The 19001-nt window shown below is 40.1% G+C and overlaps 1 protein-coding gene across 2 annotated transcripts in view; it reads right to left on the reverse strand.

Annotated features, from left to right (window-relative positions):
• The window catches only part of LOC149465937 (ATP-dependent translocase ABCB1-like), a 97393-nt gene that overhangs the window by 62324 nt on the left and 16068 nt on the right, over window positions 1–19001 (reverse strand). For both annotated transcript variants that reach the window (XM_089673163.1, XM_089673164.1), the window contains 5 exons: window positions 18285–18342; window positions 13111–13255; window positions 12413–12476; window positions 3950–4141; window positions 2949–3120 (listed from right to left, as the gene is read on the reverse strand). In XM_089673163.1, the coding sequence (XP_089529289.1) occupies window positions 2949–3120; window positions 3950–4141; window positions 12413–12476; window positions 13111–13255; window positions 18285–18342 (631 nt within the window). The remainder of the gene's footprint in view (window positions 1–2948; window positions 3121–3949; window positions 4142–12412; window positions 12477–13110; window positions 13256–18284; window positions 18343–19001) is intronic.

Here is a 19001-nt window from a genome sequence, read left to right on the forward strand (position 1 = left end):
AACCATACAAAGGAAGAAAAAGTGCTCCAAATAGTGCAATCCTGTTACAATTATTAAGGTTTATTCCAGCTGGTTAAAAAACTACTCACAAGTGTATAAAAAAACAAGATTATCTATAGATCATATTAGCCCATGTGACAATCTACCACCCTCTAGTTTGCTGCTGAGCGATTGGCATCTCACCCAGCCTCCATGTCATAATTTCTGCTGTGTAACTTCTCGTAGGGCCTTGACATCACTTCTGGTTCCTGCTCATTCCGCCCTTATCTATCGACTTCATGAAAGGGTTGGCCCACAGCACAGCAGCAACGCCTTTTATACCCTCTCCCCTAGAAAAATTAACCCACACCGCTCCACCTACATGCACCAGTCTAGTGGTCAGGTGTGGCTCTTTCCAGTGAATAAAAACTAAAAATTCATCTCCAAATATGCAAAAGGCCAACAGAGCAAACCCTTTAAGATGAGCCACCATACATATCTGCAAATACAATCAATTACATAAATAAAAATACAATATAAAATTCATAAATTGCACAAGTCAAATATTTGTTAAAAACCATGATATAAAATTCTCTTACCCTAATAAAATTCCATATTTATATAGGCACTAGAATACTATAATTAATCATAGCACTTAAGGGTACTACTATCAGTAAATAATAAATTAGAAATAAAAATATTTAACAAATTAAAAAACTGGCAATTAATCATCAATAATCACTTCTAAATCAATTTAGGTTGACATCCACATTCATCCCACTTGGGCTGAGGGCTTTTGAATGATACATCCACTTAGTTCCCCTTCTAGAGAGGTCCCTTACCTTATTCAAACCTCTCCAGGCGAGCAAAAACCTACCTATCCCTCAAAACTGTAAACCAGAGGGGTTCGTCCCATGTACGTGGCAGAAATGTAAAGATGCACTATGTTGTCAGAAACCAATAATAATATGCTAAATGTGTTCATCTATACGTTTTTTCAAGAGATGTTTTGTCTTGCCAACATACTGTAACCCACACGGACATTGCAGCATGTAGACTACATGTGTGGTATCACATGTGATAAACCCAGAGATCTCATGCAATTTATTACCTACAGTTGAAATAAATTGATACCATTGTCATTGTGCTTAGCTGTGTAGCACACAGACTGGATTGGTCTGAAAGTTTGGTCCCAGATTCTATTCCCTGTTCGGGACTTAGCAGTCAGGCACACAATATTTTCACATTCTGAGACAATCAACAGGCTGTGCAGCTCTTTTTTGTTTTTTTATTTTAGGGGTAAAACTTGGCTGGGGTAGAGGTGAACCTGAGTATAACAGGGCAGCACAGTGGCTAAATGGTTAGCACTTCCGCCTGGCAGTACTAGGGTCATTGGTTCGAATCCCATCCATGACACCTCCTGCCTGGAGTTTGCATGTTCTCCCTGTGCCTGTGTGGGTTTCCTCTAGGTACTCCGGTTTCCTCCTACACTCCAAAGACATGCTGGTAGGTTAATTGGATCCTGTCTAAATTGTATATGAATGTGAGTTAGGGACCTTAGATTGTACGCCCCTTGAGGGTTAGGGACTGATGTGAATGTACAATATATATGTAAAGTGCTGCGTAAATTGACAGCGCTATATAAGTACCTGAAATAAATAAATAATAAATAAAATACTCAAGAAAACTATAGTACAAACAATGAGGATTCTAATCCAAACCAAAACTTCAGGGTGAAGACACCCCCTTTTAAGTTGTAACACTGAATCACAGGCAAACAGTAATCTCAATAGAGTTGCAGTCCTATATACATGCAGCACTAAGCAGCAGGCAAACAGGAATCCCAATAGATATGCAGTCCTGAATGAAGAAAATTGTAACACTGAGCAGCAGGCAAACAGGAATCCCAATGGAGATGCAGTCTTGAATGCAGAAAGTTGTAACCAAAGCTCTTCCAGAGCAGTTTGCAAAAGTCTCTAAATCACAGAGACTGGTGCTCACTGTTTCTGATTTCCAGGCAGCCATGTGTAGGGTCAGAAAACATTAGTACTCCAGCAGCCTGTATCCTGGATCTGTAGAGGATTTTCAGAGAATACTCCAGGAAGAATGGGGCAGAGGTCCCCCAGCCAAGCTATAGCTGAGACCCCACAAAACTGTTTCATTGCAAGGTGTAACTACCAGGAATGACACAGCCATGAGGCTGGGTTTTACTCCCCCAGGATCAAGAGACCCCTGCTCTAAGTCCATACCCATTTATCCCTCCCTCAGTCCCCTGCTGGTCACCTCCATATTAATCAGGGATTGGCTGAGGGAATATTAACATACAGGCTGGGATCTGATCTCTCCCACCCACTATGTCCAAAGATCCCCTGGCATACTGGGGGAAGCAATTGAGCCCAAGTAAACAGAGCCCACGGCAGACCTGTTAATCAATAGGTGTTCTCCTTGGTTACAGGGAAGCCAAAAACTAAAATTAGCAGAAAACACTAACACAGTAGCTCTAAGGGTGCTGCAGATGGCATACAAGCTCTACCTATGACAAGCAAAAAAGCCCTTTCTTTCTCCAAAAAAGTGGATTTAACTGGAAGATCTAAAATTTTCTTGACTAACGAATCTGCACAAGTTGAGGTCATCCTATATATGAATATTGTAGTTTTTGGTAGAATTGGTCCCAACACCCTATCCATGCATAACACATGCCAACGTTTATTAAAATCTAATCTACTAGAATAATCTTTCTGAAGAAATACTTCTTTAATTATTTGAGACTGAGCTGGAAACTCTGAATCTTTAGTATAGTTCTTTCTCACCCTCATAACTTGACCCTTAGGTATATTCCTCAGCCAAACAGAGTATTCCTATTATTATTCAACTCCACCATAAAATCCTGAAGATTTGGATGTCACTATTAATAAATCATTGGCCTCCACAGTGCGGTGGCGGTTGGTTATAGATATATACACACATACCTTGGTCCAGATTGCTGCTGACACACCAAGCAGTGGACTAACTGACAAGATGACCAGAGTTAGCTTCCAACCATACACAAATCCAATGATAATTCCAGATAGAAAAGTACTGAGAAACTGCACAAATATGCACATCTTATCAGCAAGACCTTCATGGATGGTATTGATGTCACTAGAAATAAACAAAAGCTGTCTGAGCAAAGGACTCAAAACCCTGACTTCAAAGGTTCACAGAATATATACCTGAATTGGGAAGGGGGTTGTTCTATTTAAATGTAAATGAGATGAAAAGGAAAAACTTTTTTTTTTATTTTGGATAGAGTGGGGAAACATTTGACCAGCTGTTAGGTCAAATTGCAGGTATCGCTATGTGTTTCTGCTCGGGGGATTCACCTTTCTATTGTCCAGCTGAATATTTTCAAAAAGTGAGGGGGATTAAAAAATGTGAGAGTGGTTCCCAGAACAAGAATTAAAGCTAAGTCTTCTAATTGGGACACTTGTTCTAGTGACAACTATATAAGAGGGTGATTCCTCTCATTTTAGGGAGATTTCCCTTCACTTCCTATTGCATGTCTAGGACATAAAGTGAATAGAAATCTCCCCACGGGGACACATGCGACAAAAAAATGCTTGTGCTGCTTTGTGCTACTAACCCTATTTCATCTCGAGCTTGCATCTGTGTGTCACCCATATTTTAATGAATATCTGCTGTTTTCACTGACCTGTCCTACTTAATCCATCCTCTTCCATATTACATGATCCTTTCCTTTAATTTATACAGTATTCCAATTTACTGATACTGTAAATTACAAAAGCTTATTCCCAAATTTAATGTAGCATCCTTACGCCATCACATTATTGATTGTATTTAGATGATGGAATGTGCATAGCAAAGATCTCTAAGTCCACAGCTATTGGCCCCTGGGCCAAAGCTCTGATCATAATGCACTACAGCTAGCTTTTGATTATTATTTCTGTATTAAATATGTAGAGCTGTTTACTCTGTAAGTCTAGAGTTCAAGGTTCCAATCTGGGTGGAATCAAACCAAGACATTTCTTGATGAAGAACCGCTCTGAAAAACTTCTGCCGAATTCTCATAATTTGCCGAGCAGCAGAGACCAAAAATGTCCAAATCTGGAAAATGCTTAAGGTAAAAACAGCACTTCCTAATGCCACATAGTAATAGGAAAACCTGAAAAGGAAAGGAAAATAAAAAGACGTAAGTATTTTTTGTTTTTCAGCAGTGCAGTCAGACTGTTAACAGGTTGCCATCTTTATAACACACCAACTTCTTGCTTCAACTCCTTCTACTATCCTACTATCTCATAAAGTGGTAGTAAACCACAACTTGAAAAATCCCCTGCAAGGTAATGTCATAATGTGACACAATGTTCTAGTATGCAAGACGTACCTTAAAATGAAGCTCTCCAGCGGCATGCTGTCATCACTGACAAGGCCTCCATCGCCTTCCTTCCGGGTTCACAAGCTCCTGCAGTTTGCCTGGCCGAGCCACTATGACGTCATGCATGTGGGAGTCTCGGGCCATGGCACAGTGCTCTGAAGAAATGGCATGGGTATGCAGGGCCGCTGTAAATATGCCCCATACAACTTACCTGACAGCCCCCCCCCCACTGCCAGAGAAAATATCAAAATTATATTTATGGTAAAAATACACTAAAAATGTTAATAATGTACACAATCCCAACAAAATTCCAGTTAAATCTAAATGATAAAACTGTACTGAGTTAACACGTTCCCACCTGGCCTATAGCAGATTGAATGCTGGGTGGGACAATCGCCATTGTGACTGGGTGCGATCTGTCACCGGCTGTATCCACCGGACACAGCCAATAACATATCACTACGCCGGCCCGTTGCCAGTGTCATGTGACCACTGTGACCAATCACAGCAGATCACATGTCAATTGTATACAATGGATGGCTTCCTATCGTGCCATCCATTGTATACAATTATGTTGTTAGCTGTGACTGGTCAAGGCAGTCTAATGATACAGACAGGGCCAATCACAGCCCATCTGTATCATGTGATCAGCTTTGCCCACTCACAGCTAATCACAACAAAAGACTAAATGAATCAGTTTCATTCAGTAACAATGATTGCAAATATCAATGAAATACATTTGTATTAGCAATCATAATGTGTTAAAAAAAACAAAAAACAAATCCTGATCATTTGCAGGATTTGCAGGATTTGAGTAGTTCAATGTTACTATGGTAACATTGTATTGCTTTGGTCACAGTGTGCTGAAAAATAAAATAGTAAAAAAAAAAAGAAAAAAATTTAATACAAAATAAAAAAAATAATAGAAACATTTGAAAAAAAAATGTAGCAAAATATATTTTGACCTAAATTTATGAAGACATGTTATTTATTTGCAAAATGTTATAACAGAAATGAAGAAAAGTGTGGGTTTTTTTTTTAAACGTTTCAGATGTTTTTGTTTTATTTAGCAACAAATAAAAAACTCAGTGGTGATTAAATACCATCAAAAGAAAGCTTTCTTTGTGTGAAAAAATTATAAAAATTTCATATGGGTACAGTGTTGCATGACTGCGCAATTGTCATTCAAAGTGTGACAGCGCTGAAAGCTGAAAATTGGCCTGGGCAGGAAGGGGGTATAAGTGCCTGGTATTGAAGTGGTTACTAAATAAAGCTCTGTGTGTAATTGAGGTCTTGGGGCTCATTCACATGGGTACTGTGGCCTGTAGAGTGTGAATCAGTGGTTTGTTTATGTGGCTGGAGTCGCTTGGAGCTGTTTGCAGGTAACCTATGTTACACTATGGAAACACTGCAGGTTCTAATTTGATAGGCATGTGGGTGCAGGTGTACAGCCCTGAACACAAACAGTGAGCATTCAGGCCCACTTCCCCATGCCTTCACACCTGTCAGAATGAAACCTGTGTTCATACAGCTGCTGTGTCCCCACAGCGTAACAGATGGGTCCGTGTTTTGGTGCATTTTTGACAGGTTCCAGTGTGTTTTGTATGCATTCCAGTAAATTGTATCCCCTCTCCTTTTCTTCAATTTAATTATGGACATGTGCGTTCCAGTGCATTTTTGGTGCGTTCTGGTGCATTTTTGATGCATTGTACCACGTTACAGTACAGTTCTATGCAAAAAAATGCAGCATGTTCTACTTTTTTTTCTGCAACCAGAATGCACTGGAACTGCAAGCACTGATGTGAACTATGACATTGACAACTATATAATCTATTTTCTGTGCATTTTGGTTGCAGAAAAAAAAGCAACTGAAATGCATGTAGTGTGAACTGGCCCTAAAGGTTATTATAGGTAAGGGAATGGGACTGCCAGGAATTGTGAATTCAGTCAGACTAGTGGTGAGATACTTATAATAATGCGAGAGCTGAGCTGTAGGTGATAGGAAATGGGACACATTAACTAGACAAGTAAATAAATAGTTAACATCACAACAATGAGCTGCTGTGTGATAGAATGACAGGAGGCTGCAGATGGGCTTGTCAGCTGCCTGGGCTGATGGTGCTGGGCCCCCTACAGGAGGGCCGGGGGTACCCCCTATCAGCGGCCCTGTGGGTATGCTGTTCCTTCAGAGTGCATGCACCACCTGTCATAAATAGCGAATATCTTCTAAACAGTGCACGTCTAGGAGATCATTTAGGAATCCAGGAATCATTTTACCTACAGATTAGCTTTATTATACACTTACCTGTGGGTAAAAATACAAAGGTGAGTTTACTTCCACTTTAAAGCTCATAAAGCAGAAATGCCATAACATTTTCTTACAATGTCAATACACAGAATTGAACAAACAGGACATTTGGTTTCTCTTTCTTCACTGTAAAGGGATATTAACCCCCTCATGCTGGATGGTAAAACAAATGTTAACCACTTGCCCTCCTGAGGATTTACCCCCCTTCCTGACCAGGCCATTTTTTGTGTTACAGCACTGCATTACTTTAACTGACAATTGCGCGGTCATGCAATGCTGCACCCAAATGAAATTTACATCTTTTTTTCCACAAATTAAGCTTTTTTTCAGTGGTATTTGATCGCCTGTGCGTTTTTTATTTTTTGCGCTATAAGCAAGAAAAAATTACCAACAATTTTGAGAAAAAAACAATATTTTGGACTTTTTGCTATTAAACGTGTCTAGTAAAAAAATTTTAAAAATCAAATTTCGTCATAAATTTAGGCCAAAATGTATTCTACTATGTCTTTGCTAAAAAAAAATCCCAATACTTACTAGTAATGGCAGCGATCAGTGACTTTTACCCCTGGTTCACATATCTGCGTTCCTGCAGTTCGTGTTTTGCGCGAGCACAAGAGACCATTCATTTGAATGGACTCCCATGCCCCAGGATACACAGGGAAGAAGTCCCTGCACTTCATCTGAAAACACAGCCAGCATGGGAACCTCGGTTCCCAGTATGGTTGCGATTTCCAGTGCGAGCTGTGTGCCATTAGAATTAATGGCACCCGCCCACGGGTCCGCATATCTCTGTGTGGGTGGTGTGGCTGCGCGGATTTTTGTGTGGATCCGCAGCAGCACCATATGCGAACCTAGCCTTAGCGGGACTGCAGTGGACATTCTTACACTGGGGGGGAACTAACTTGATGTCATTGACATCCCCAGTGACACCAATCCCGTAATCAGTGCTAAAAAAAAAGCACTGAAACTGTACTAATGTTTCTGGGCAGGAAGAGGTTAATGTGAGGGGCGATCGAAGGGTTAACTATGTGCTGGGAGTGTTTTACTAGGGGGTGTGGTGTGTGTGCTTTACTGTAAGCACACTGATCGGGATGGCTGTGCTGTGCACAGCCACCCCCAGCAGTGTGACGAGATGACAGGGAGGAAGACTGTTTGTAAACAAAACAACTCAATCTTGGTTTCATCTGTCCACAGTATATTTTGCCAGTAGTGCTGTGGAACATCCAGGTGCTCTTTTGCAAACTTCAAACGTGCTGCAATATTCTTTTTGGACAGCAATGGCTTCCTCCGTGGTGTCCTCCCATGTACTCCATTCTTGTTTAATGTTTTCCTTATTGTAGATGTGTCAACAAAAATGTTAGCATGTGCCAGAGATTTCTGTAGGTCTTTAGCTGACACTCTGGGATTCTTCTTTACCTCATGCAGCATTCTGCGCTGTGCTCTTGCAGTCATTTTTACAGGACAACCATGCCTAGGGAGAGTAGCAACAGTGCTAAACTTTCTCCATTTGTAGACAGTCTGTCTTACCGTGGACACATGAACATCAAGGCTTTTGGAGATACTTTTGTAACCCTTTCCAGCTTCATGCAAGTCAACAATTCTTGATCGTAGGTCTTCTGAAAGCTCTTTTCTGCGAGGCATGGTTCACATCAGACAGTGCTTCTTGAAACCAGTAAACTCAAAACAGGTGTGTGTTTTTTAAGGGCAGGACAGCTGTCAGCAACACATCCAATATCATCACACTGATTGGAGTCAAGGTTGGCTCACACCTGGCTCCAATTAGCTCTGGGAGAAGTCATTAAGCTAGGGCCACTGTGTTCTTCTATTGTTGTGACTTAGATGACGTTCAGAGCACATTTTATGCCCAATTCATGCAAAACTCCATGTAATCCCAAGGGGTTCACATACTTTTTCTTGCAACTGTATAAATCCTGTATAATAATAATAATGTATATATATGTGATTTTTCGCACAGGTGCTGCCCCTGTAGCAGTATATATGCTATAGGGTGGTCCTTAAGCAGTTAATGCCTGAACACAGTTTTGCAACTTTGACATTAATTAGTGAAATTGTACATTTCTTCACGATTACTAAGTGTGTTCAGATGAATTATACCCTGTTTTTTTTTCAGGACAAACTGAGCTTTCATTTGTTGGTAAATGCTATGAGGAGGCTTTGGCCAAAACATGTTAACTTTTATATAATTTCCAATGTGTGCCAATAAAGATTACTTATGAAGAAATGATCATGTTGCTGTCTATATTACCACATAGCCTTCAGTGAACTTCTCAGCCTGAGCACTGCCTTCCCACTCTTACTCTTCACACAGAGCTTGGGTGAGTTTTCTTTGAAATGATTATGGATACCTCCCGATTTTTTATTATCAAAGGAAAAACTGACAGAAAAAAATGATTTTTTAACATTTAGCTGTATATTTCTGGCTATTACTGTAACGTACCACAAAAGAACAATGGTAAATATTTTCTACTGCTTCTGTTGATTGCAGCAATATCAGATATGTGTATGTTAAGGCCCAGAAACAATAGTGCATGTTTATCTTTTTAATCCTGCCTAAAACACACTGACACTGCTACTAAATAAAAAAATTATTTTTTTAATCCCATTTAAATACAGTAAACCTGAATTTTGACCCTGATCTTTGACTCTGACCATGGCATTTGACCCTAATATTGACCTTAATTCTAATCCTGACACTGACTTTACCCAAACCTAAACTAGCTATTTTTTCTTTTCTTTCCTTGATATATCCAATCACATAAAAAACCTGGTTTAGACTCCACTCCCAGCTCGTCCTATAGTGGTTTTTACCCTACAGTATTTCCAGGAACAGTCCAGTATTGCAAATGAACAATTACGAAACGTGCTTTACTGAAAATTGTGTAATTACACAGAGGAACAAAAACACCCTAAAAACACTGGCCAACAAGAGTTTTTTTAATGTACACTTTTCTCCTCTAGCAAGGAGAAAAAGAGGAGAAAACAAAACAGGAGTAGGCTGTACAGTGACTGATCACTGTGATAGCTAATCAGAGCTATCACAGCAATCAGGTGATTGGGAACCGTGCCTACCGATTCCCAATCGTTAATTTGAAACCTGGAACTTTTGGTGAGAGCTCTGTCTCTGTGCTGGGAGCATGCTGTGCACTGCACTCTCAGCACAAATACAGCAGTGCATATATGTGGCCTCATGAATAAAGAGCCACATATATGTGTAAGCTTTTTGGGAAGGGGTTACGAAATATAATACTGTCTGTAACGCCCTCCAGGTTAGTTAAATAGCAATTTGTTGTTTTATTTTTCTAGGCAGAGGCCTTAGTAGCAGCCTGGGATGAGTCAGCCTGTGAGTGAAGCAGGAGTTCACCTCAGTGCAGGCTAGGGAGGTTCTGAAGGTCAGAGCTTCTGGAGCCCTCTCACCTCTCCAAAAACCTTGGAGTTTTCTGGAGGAGGGGAGGAAGCTGGGATCTGCATACTTGAGGAACCTTGGCCAATCCTCTAATAAGAGGCCGGGCATGGTGACCAAAGCAACCCTTAACCCCTTCAAGCCTAAGGGTAAAACAAATTTTAATGCCTAAGCACCATTTTGCAACTTTGACATGTGTTAGTAAAACCGTACATATCATCACAACTACTTTGTACATCCAGGTGAATTATACCTTGTTTTTCAGAACAAATTGGGCTTTCATTTGGTGGTAAATGGTAATGGATATCTCCTGATTTTGTTTTATTATCAAAGGAAAGCTGGCCAAATAGTAAAAATGTTTTAAATTTAGCTGTATGTTTCTTGTTACTACCATAACCTACCACCAAAGAACAACCCCAAAAAATTTTTTCAGCTCTTGACGATCGCAGCGATACCATATATGTATATGTTATTTGTTGTTTGTACCTGTACTACAGCCCAGAAACAACAGTACACATTTTGTTTTTTTTAACTAAAACGCATTGACACTGACACTAACTGACACTCATACCAATTTAAAAAAAATCTTGACCTGACCTTTGACCTTGACCCAAATACTAACCCTGGCACTGAACTAGAACAAACCTTGATCTCGGGAATTTTTTCTCTATTTTTTCTTCTATTTTTTAATATTTATTTATTTTTTATGGAATGAGTGGCTGGAGTGTGGAGCCTGGGAGGGGGCCCAGGGAAGGGGCCTATCTACAGGCAGTTGCTGGAGAAGAGGATCTCCACTGTACCACCATCTCCAAGGGAGGACAATCCTAAGTAGCAGGGAAGGAACCAGTCCAGTGAGATGTCTGAAGGCAGCCACCAACCCATTGGGCTATCAGAAGAGGACAGTGTGAGTTCTCTTAAACCCCCTGGGCCGGGTAAGAGGAGAGGGCAGTCAGGTGGAAAACTTTCTGACCCCCTTGCCCAGGGAATACCCTCAGTACAGCTGGGTGAAGAGGACCATTCATCTTGGGTCTGAGGAGGTACAGCAGAGTGCTGGAATGCTCTTAAAGGAGACTATTTTTGTCCACATCTGTACATAGTTGCTAAGGAGTTTGTCATCAAGTTTGCAGTTTCCTTGGACATCCCATACACCCCTTAACCCCATCTAACCCCATCCAAGTTTTGACTCCTTTAATAAAATCACAAAACCAAGCTCACTGACTTTTCACTGACTCTGAATGCAATGTGTGTAAGAAAATACATGTTGTCTGGCTGTGCAGAGCTGTAGGAGGACCCAAAACTCAGCAACTCCTAAGTGGGTAGTGCTACATGTCAATCTATGCTATGTTTCAAGCACAATGTTATTTAACATCATTTTCAGCTGTCCTTTCCCATATTTTAATAAAGAAAAGTCAAGTATAGACTTTAGTTGAATTAGCTAATATTTGCTCTAAATTAATTGTTAAAGTAAACATGGACCAAAAAATATGGATGTTTTTCATTGAAATAGAAGTTGCTGACTCTTTCAAGCTGCTGCAATTCCTTCAATGTGTAGCGCTCACCCATGAAGTGGCTGCTGAAAATATGCCCAGGTCTTCTTTACTAGTGTAGAAGCTACCAGCTACAGTTTCCTACACACCAATAATACAAACTCGGTCTAGGGAATGTCTTTTTAGAATTTATTTCTGAAAAGCTTGAAATAGCAGAGGGGTTCAGGGGTCCAGGATGCTCCAAAACAACCAACAGAAGCACATACTTCTAGCACCAATCCTTATAGCTCTCAACACACATGCAAGTCCCAAACACAGGTCTTACTCAATGTCCTATTAGCTGTCTGCCACCCAGCTTCCACAAGTAGACACTCAAAGAAGACAAAAGATCCTCCTGCAGACCAGGACTTAAGGACAGTGCCCTCAAGCAAAAATATATCAGTAATCTTCTCCAAGTCCTCAGCTCAGCACCTGCTAAGCCCAGACTACAATTTCTTGTCACATCTATCTCCCAGGGGCAGCAGCCCCAGGAGAACTGGAACTCTCCCTGGACAGGAAAGGAACCCTCAGCCACTCAGTTGCATTCTGGATGTCTCTTTCTATGGATTGGCTGGGACATAATACATTTTCATATTGGACATTTGACTCTCCCTGCCCTATATTCTGGAAGCATCTTCCAGAATCAAGTGAGAGAAATCAAACACCCAGCTAGAAAAGGCAACTATTACACATCACTAAAAATTCATCACACTTAAAGTGCGTATGTGCAATATAACATCAGCAAGAACTTAAAGAAAAACAACTTGTTGGCTATCAGTGTAATAGAATGTGCAAATGTTACCTACCTAGTCATTTCATCTTCTATATCAGTCTTGAGGAATTCCGAACAACCAGAGGTGTTAATTGAAGCTGCAAGAAAACATATACATCAAAAGCAATTCCTTTAAAAGATATAATATCTCAGCATTGGGTGGGCAATGGTGGGTCATTCATAGGCTAAATGATGTATGGATGGAGGAACTGCTAAAACTTCAGGTGTCATAGTTTTACAAGTGGCCATTTTTTTCATGTTTTCTGGTTACAACTTATCCAGTGTTTGGAATCTGCTGCTTGTCTTCCACCTACCCTGACATTTACAAGACTTATAATCCTTCTTGATTGCCATCTGCCCTGACTGGTGTTATGGCTTTGCCTGAATGCTGTCTGCCCCATCTCATTCTTGCCTTATGTGTTGCAAATTATTGCACCTATCCGCCTGCATATCAGCTGTCACCAACAGGGCAAAACTGGGGACATGACCTAGATGCACCTTTTAGTACATCCTTGTAGGGTTTTCTCATGAAGATCATAAGGGGCTTATACCTCAGGGGAGCCTACATTACCTGTTGATGACACCCAGGGTTCTCAGCCCATGATGGTATCACAATATGACCCCCCCCCCCATGCTGTAATGACTGCATTTTCTTCACTTCCACCAGGGACCACTAGCTTGTTTTCAGGATCTTTTGAGATTCATAAACTGTATACATATATTTACACTTACCATTCATATTTATTCCACTCAGGACAAAGCTATCAGTCATGTCTCCAAATACAATGATAAGAATGGGCAGACCTGTGCCATTCGCTGCAGCACACATAAGGCCAACAACCATGAGGAAGATATCAAAGGCATCTGCGTAACGCAGCTGGAAATCAGTATACAGTAAGTGCAAAAGAACAAATATTAGCATTGGTGCATTCTCATAACATTTTCTGGGAGAGAAACTGTGCCTTCTAAAAGAACCTCATCAGATTCTGCCTTTTCCTCAATTACTACAGAGAAGGAAAGTAATTAGTATCTGTGGCAAAACATAACCTGTATATACTGTATATGAAATCTGCATTTCATCATGAATGGCTGCATAAATGAATGTTGGTAAGGGTTTAAAGAACAAAAAGTTTCTATAGCTTCTGAAGCAAGCTGTTAGGCATTCTTAATAATCATTTTGATTTAGTTTCTGTGAAGACCTAACAGTATGCAAATTATATGACCTCCGAAAGCAGTTACCAAGAACAAAGAGTTGCCTGTGCCTACACTGCTTTAAAGTGGACCTAGACTCAGGCACACATATTCATCAAACTGAGACAAGAAATTTGTGAATGCTATAAAACTTGGGCTAGATTCACACCTGAGCGATTTTCTGCTCGAAGCTTGTCACTCCAAAACAGTCAACAAGCCAAATCCCATTCATGTCAATGGCCCTGTTCACATCTGAGCATTCTGTCAACTGTCACAAAACGCTAAAAAAGTACATGGCAGATTACAGGAGTTTTTAGCCCCATAGGCTTCAATGGAAACACCTGAAACCACGACATGAGCATTTTACAACCGTTTTCTGCTTAAACAGCAGCTCTCAACCCTTCATTTCCTTCACCTCTCCTCCCTCTAGTGCTTTCTGTTAGCTAAACAAAAACTCCTGAAGCTATAAAATGCAGCTAATACTGTACATTTCTAAAATGCTTATATTACACTTTTAATATTGCTCAAAAATTATAAAATAAAAAGGCCTGCAAATTGCTCTGCTCAGGTGTAAATTCAGCCTTAGGATAGGAGTTCTACCGCGGCTATATTGCCTTTGATCAATTTCCCACCCTTTCCATAATGTTCTTTCAATAGAATGGGTAATCAGGCCAATGATAAGTTAGGTCCATGCACACTGGGCATTTTAATAACACTAGTAACATTAGCTGTGTAAAGTCACGTTAAAAACGGGAGTTTTTCAGCGTTTGTTAGCATTTTTGTAGTAGTGTTTAGCGGAGTGTTGACGCGTTTTTTCACTTGGCGTTTTTTTTACCAAAAAAAAGTCCAAAAACAATGGTTTGCCATGATTTATCAAGTTTTACCGCAATTTACCTATTTACATCCAGTGTGCATGAGGACTAAGTTTGTTGCTGACTAAGTCCTCATGCACACTGGAAGTTTTTACAGTGGCTGTTTTCGGCTTTTGACATTTTTTTCTACAGCCAGTAAACTCCTCAGCATGTTATCCTATGTCAAATTAAAAAAGAAAAAAGCGCCACTTACAAAAAACACCAAAATGTCAGCAGCATATCCATCCCAAAATAAATTTTGGCAACAATAATCCTAATTAAAAGGTATGCGCTAATAACAAACTTATACAAAGGTGTATATCATCATCCAAAAGACATTAGTGTTTTAAATAAATAATTATAGTGTCCAAACATAAATTAGTGTCCAAAAAATATATATATATCTTCAGTGACTTGAACCAATTGTGAAAAATCCACCACCAAAGGAGATTAAATGAACTCACCAGAGCTAATGGCTGGTCAGATTATAAACCAGCAACAGCGCTTGTGCTCTGGGAGCAATGAACCCGATGTCCAAATAGATGTGGTGATGTTTCAGATACTTCCAGATAATAATCACAGACAAACAACTTTGCAGCCCAAGCTCTTATGTTGAACTTCTCCACTCTTTCTCATACCTCCATGAGAGCATGCAGTACACTCAGGGACAAAAAAGAGAACATAATGGTGCAATACGTTTTTTTCATTTATCTCTTTAATAAAAAAGGTATAAGGAAACTCACAAACAAGGTGTCCAACAGACACCAGCTTCAATCGCAAAAAAGGGTTGAGATACAGTTAACGCTCACCGCGGATCTCTCCCATACAGCACAGAACAGCAAGGCTCTCTAAAGTCCACATCGAGTAGGCTACGCCCAACCGGTTTCGTCACACCGATGTCATCAAGGGGCGGTTCAGTGACGAAGTCACTGAAGATATATATATATTTTTTGGACACTAATTTATGTTTGGACACTATAATTATTTATTTAAAACACTAATGTTTTTTGGAGGATGTTATCCTATGTGTCCATGCACACATAGACTGTAATCAACATTTGTTGTCAGGGACTGTTTTGGCTGGAAAAAAAAACAGGACTAGTGGGTTTCTAGAGGAGTTATTTAGCTGTAAAAATGCTCTAGGGTTGAAAAACAGCAAAATGCGGTAAAATGCAGCAAACCGGCATTTTTGGACATTTTTTTAAACCCCCCCTCCCCCATTTTTGGGGGGTAAAAAAAACCCCGCTAAAAACGTGGAAAAATGCAGGAAAATACGGCAAAACGCTAATGCAAAAACGCTAAAAAAGCTGAAAAACACACATTTTTCACGTGACTTTACACAGCTAACGTTACCAGCGTTATCAAAATGTCCAGTGTGCATGAGGACTAAATGTGACTTGCAGTTTACTACATAATAATGAAAGCTGCACAAACTTGGACTGTTCACTGCAATGGCTCTGTGACTCAATCAGGGTAATGTGTGGCTGCATAACAGTCTCTGCAAGACTCTATAACAACAGAGAGTCAAGCTGAGAATTACTACTTCAGTAAAAGTGTTCAGAACACAAACAGATACTGTGATCATACTCTTTGACTGTCCCAGTCAATGAAGTCCAAGGTGGCATTGGTAACATAGGTTGAACAGCTGGAGGAATCAAAGGACAAAGGGCCACCACACTGGAACTGGAAGGGCTCCCCACAGTAGCTGGAGAAGCTGCATGCTTTTAAGAACCTGTCTGGCTACCTTCATGCTGGTTCTGAGAGTGAAGGGCCTTTCACCTGGCTGCGGATCACTTGCCCATCCACCTCTGCCTTATCAGGTGGGCCCTTTAAGACCTGGTTCACACCTATGCATTTTTAGTGCATTTTGCAGCAAAGCACTATAGTCCATTGAACATGGTTTCCTATGGGATGCATACACAACTATGCGTACTTTAGCTGCTGCATTTTTGGAAAGGTGCATTTTGGTTCAATAGACTTCAATGGACATGCAGCAGTAATGCATGCAGTGCATTTTTTAATGCATTTTTTAATGCTTTTTCTTGGGGGGTTTTGGCCAATATGAAAGTATTGACTTTGATGCCACTTTGATGTGACTTTAGGTGGGTGTAACTTTGATGCAACTTTTGATGGGTGTGATTTTGATGTAACTTTTTTTTTTTTTGCTAATAGGAATGTATGACAGTTTTATTTATGTAGTGTCACTTTACACTCTCTGGCACTCAAATAGCATTAAAGTCGCACCCATCCAAAGTCACATCAAAGTTGCATAAAAGTCACATCAAAGATGCACCCATCAAAAGTTGCATCCAAGTCGCACTCATCCAAAGTCGCATGAAAGACCCACTCATCAAAAGCCGCATCAAAGTTGCACTAATCCAAAGTCACATCAAAGTGGCATCAAAGTCAATTCCTATTGGCAGAAAAAAATGCAAAACGCATAAAAAATGCAGCAAAAATGCACCACACAATGCAACAGAAAAACGCATCAATCACAACACACAGAGGTGGGAACCTAGCCTTATGGTAAAATGTACTGAGCATCCCAAATAGGTGACCATGCTGTTCAGAGGTCCTAGACAGCCAGTTTGTAACAACAAAGAGACATAATAATAGCAGTGATTCCCTGTACATCCTCCCAGGAAGGAAAAAAATCTGAAGAATATATTTAACAAATATATATTTTTACAAAAACAACTTTTTTAAAATATATTCTTCAGATTTTTTTTAACATATAAAAAAGTAATTTTAACATATATTTTACATATATTTGTAAATGCATTCCAAAAATGCAGATTTGTATTTTAAAGATATACAGTATATTTGAAATGTAGTTTTGAAAATATTTTTCATATATTTTGTAATAAAAATGCATTTCAGCATGCAGTGTATGTATGTATGTATATATATATATATATATATACAGTATATATTTATTTATTTATTGAAATATATTTTGAAATATATTGAATATTGCAAATATATTTCAAATATATGTCAATATATTTGGGAAGAATATTTTCAAAATATATTTCAGATAAATTGGGAATAACATATGGGAAGTTCTGCTGTAGGGGCTTCGCCCCCCCCCCCTCCTCGTTAAGGATTGTGCACCTTTGGGGAGCAGGTGCCCGATTTTGACAGGGAGCTGCTCCCACTTCTGCTACATTCGCCTAGGCGATTGGAAGTGGAAGTTCTCCCCCCCCCCATAGTCCTCTGGGACATGTGACAGGTCCCAGAAGACTACAGGACCAGGGGTGGACTGACAACTCATGGGGCCCCCGGGCAATAGGGGATCATGGGGCCCCTGTGTCCTCGCCCACACTCAAACTACATCCAAAAAAGCCTATGAAAGGTACCAGGGGCATCTCATGGGGCCCCCTACTGCCCATCGGGCCCTCGGGCAGTGCCCGCGTACCCTAATGTTCAGTCCGCCTCTGTACAGGACCATTCACAATTTCACAAATTCACATTTACAATGTGCACTGCGTTTCACGAATGCGCAGTGGGCACCCAGCTGTAAAGCCGCAAGCTGTCACAGCTAGGTGCCCACACTTAAAATGCCGGAGCAGGGGACACAGAACGGCTGGGGAACCTGGCTGTAGTGAAGACACCATTGGATCAAAGGACAGGTAAGTGGCTGTTTTTTAAAAGTCAGCAGTTACAGTTTTTGTAGCTGCTGACTTTAATTTTTTTCAACAGAGGCTAGGGCTCCGCTTTAAGCATCTGTCTGCAGCAGTGGAAACAGGTGGGAGATTAATCTGCAACAATGTATTTATTTATTTCAGGCAAAGATGCATCCCAATTGTTTGAGTCAGCAAAGGGCTTTAAAGTAATTTGAAAAAATACATAAGACATACTAACCAGTTCAAAGAATCCCACCATTTCCTTGGGAGACTTTCCACAAGACAACTTTGTATCTCTAATAAAAAAGCCAAAATAGTTGAACATTAACATATAATCCAGCATGTGGAATTAAATATATTCACAAATACAGTAAATATTTTAAATGTAATATATTGTAGTTTACCACTCTTTAGATATGACAGCTGCATTTGTTTTAATTTTTTTCAGGACTTTTTTCCCTATATTTTCAGTTGGTGATCTTGCCAGTAACACACTTTGTCACCGGTCACACCGCTGTGATTTAAAATCACGTAATTTGTGTGCAATTTCAGCACAATTTCAGATGCGATTTCTGAAGACTTTATTTCTACTTGTGAAGATTTTCAATGATTAAGTAATGCAAGAACTACTTTAGAAATCAGCAAATCGCACAGGTTAAGACACTGATTTTCACATTCATTAGATGCAATTTCAGGTGCGATGTCAATTTGCAAATCACACCAGAAATTGCACCGGTGTGACCGAGCACTTTCTGTTCTAGGGTGACAAAGCTGCTCCTTTATAAACACGGTACAGCAAGTAAGCATTGAAACCCTAGCACAGAAAGTGTTTTAAAGACTACAGAACACTTGCCTCTCTCTTCATCTCCATAACGCATGGGGAAGGTGTTCTTTAGTCCACAGAGATTCAACTGTGAACAATGCTAACTAATGGTCAGCAAACACAGAGAACACA

Source organism: Staurois parvus, unplaced genomic scaffold (genome assembly GCF_062004578.1).
Source record: "Staurois parvus isolate SC_StPar_1 unplaced genomic scaffold, SC_StPar_1.0 ptg000136l, whole genome shotgun sequence".
Lineage (NCBI taxonomy): Eukaryota > Metazoa > Chordata > Amphibia > Anura > Ranidae > Staurois > Staurois parvus.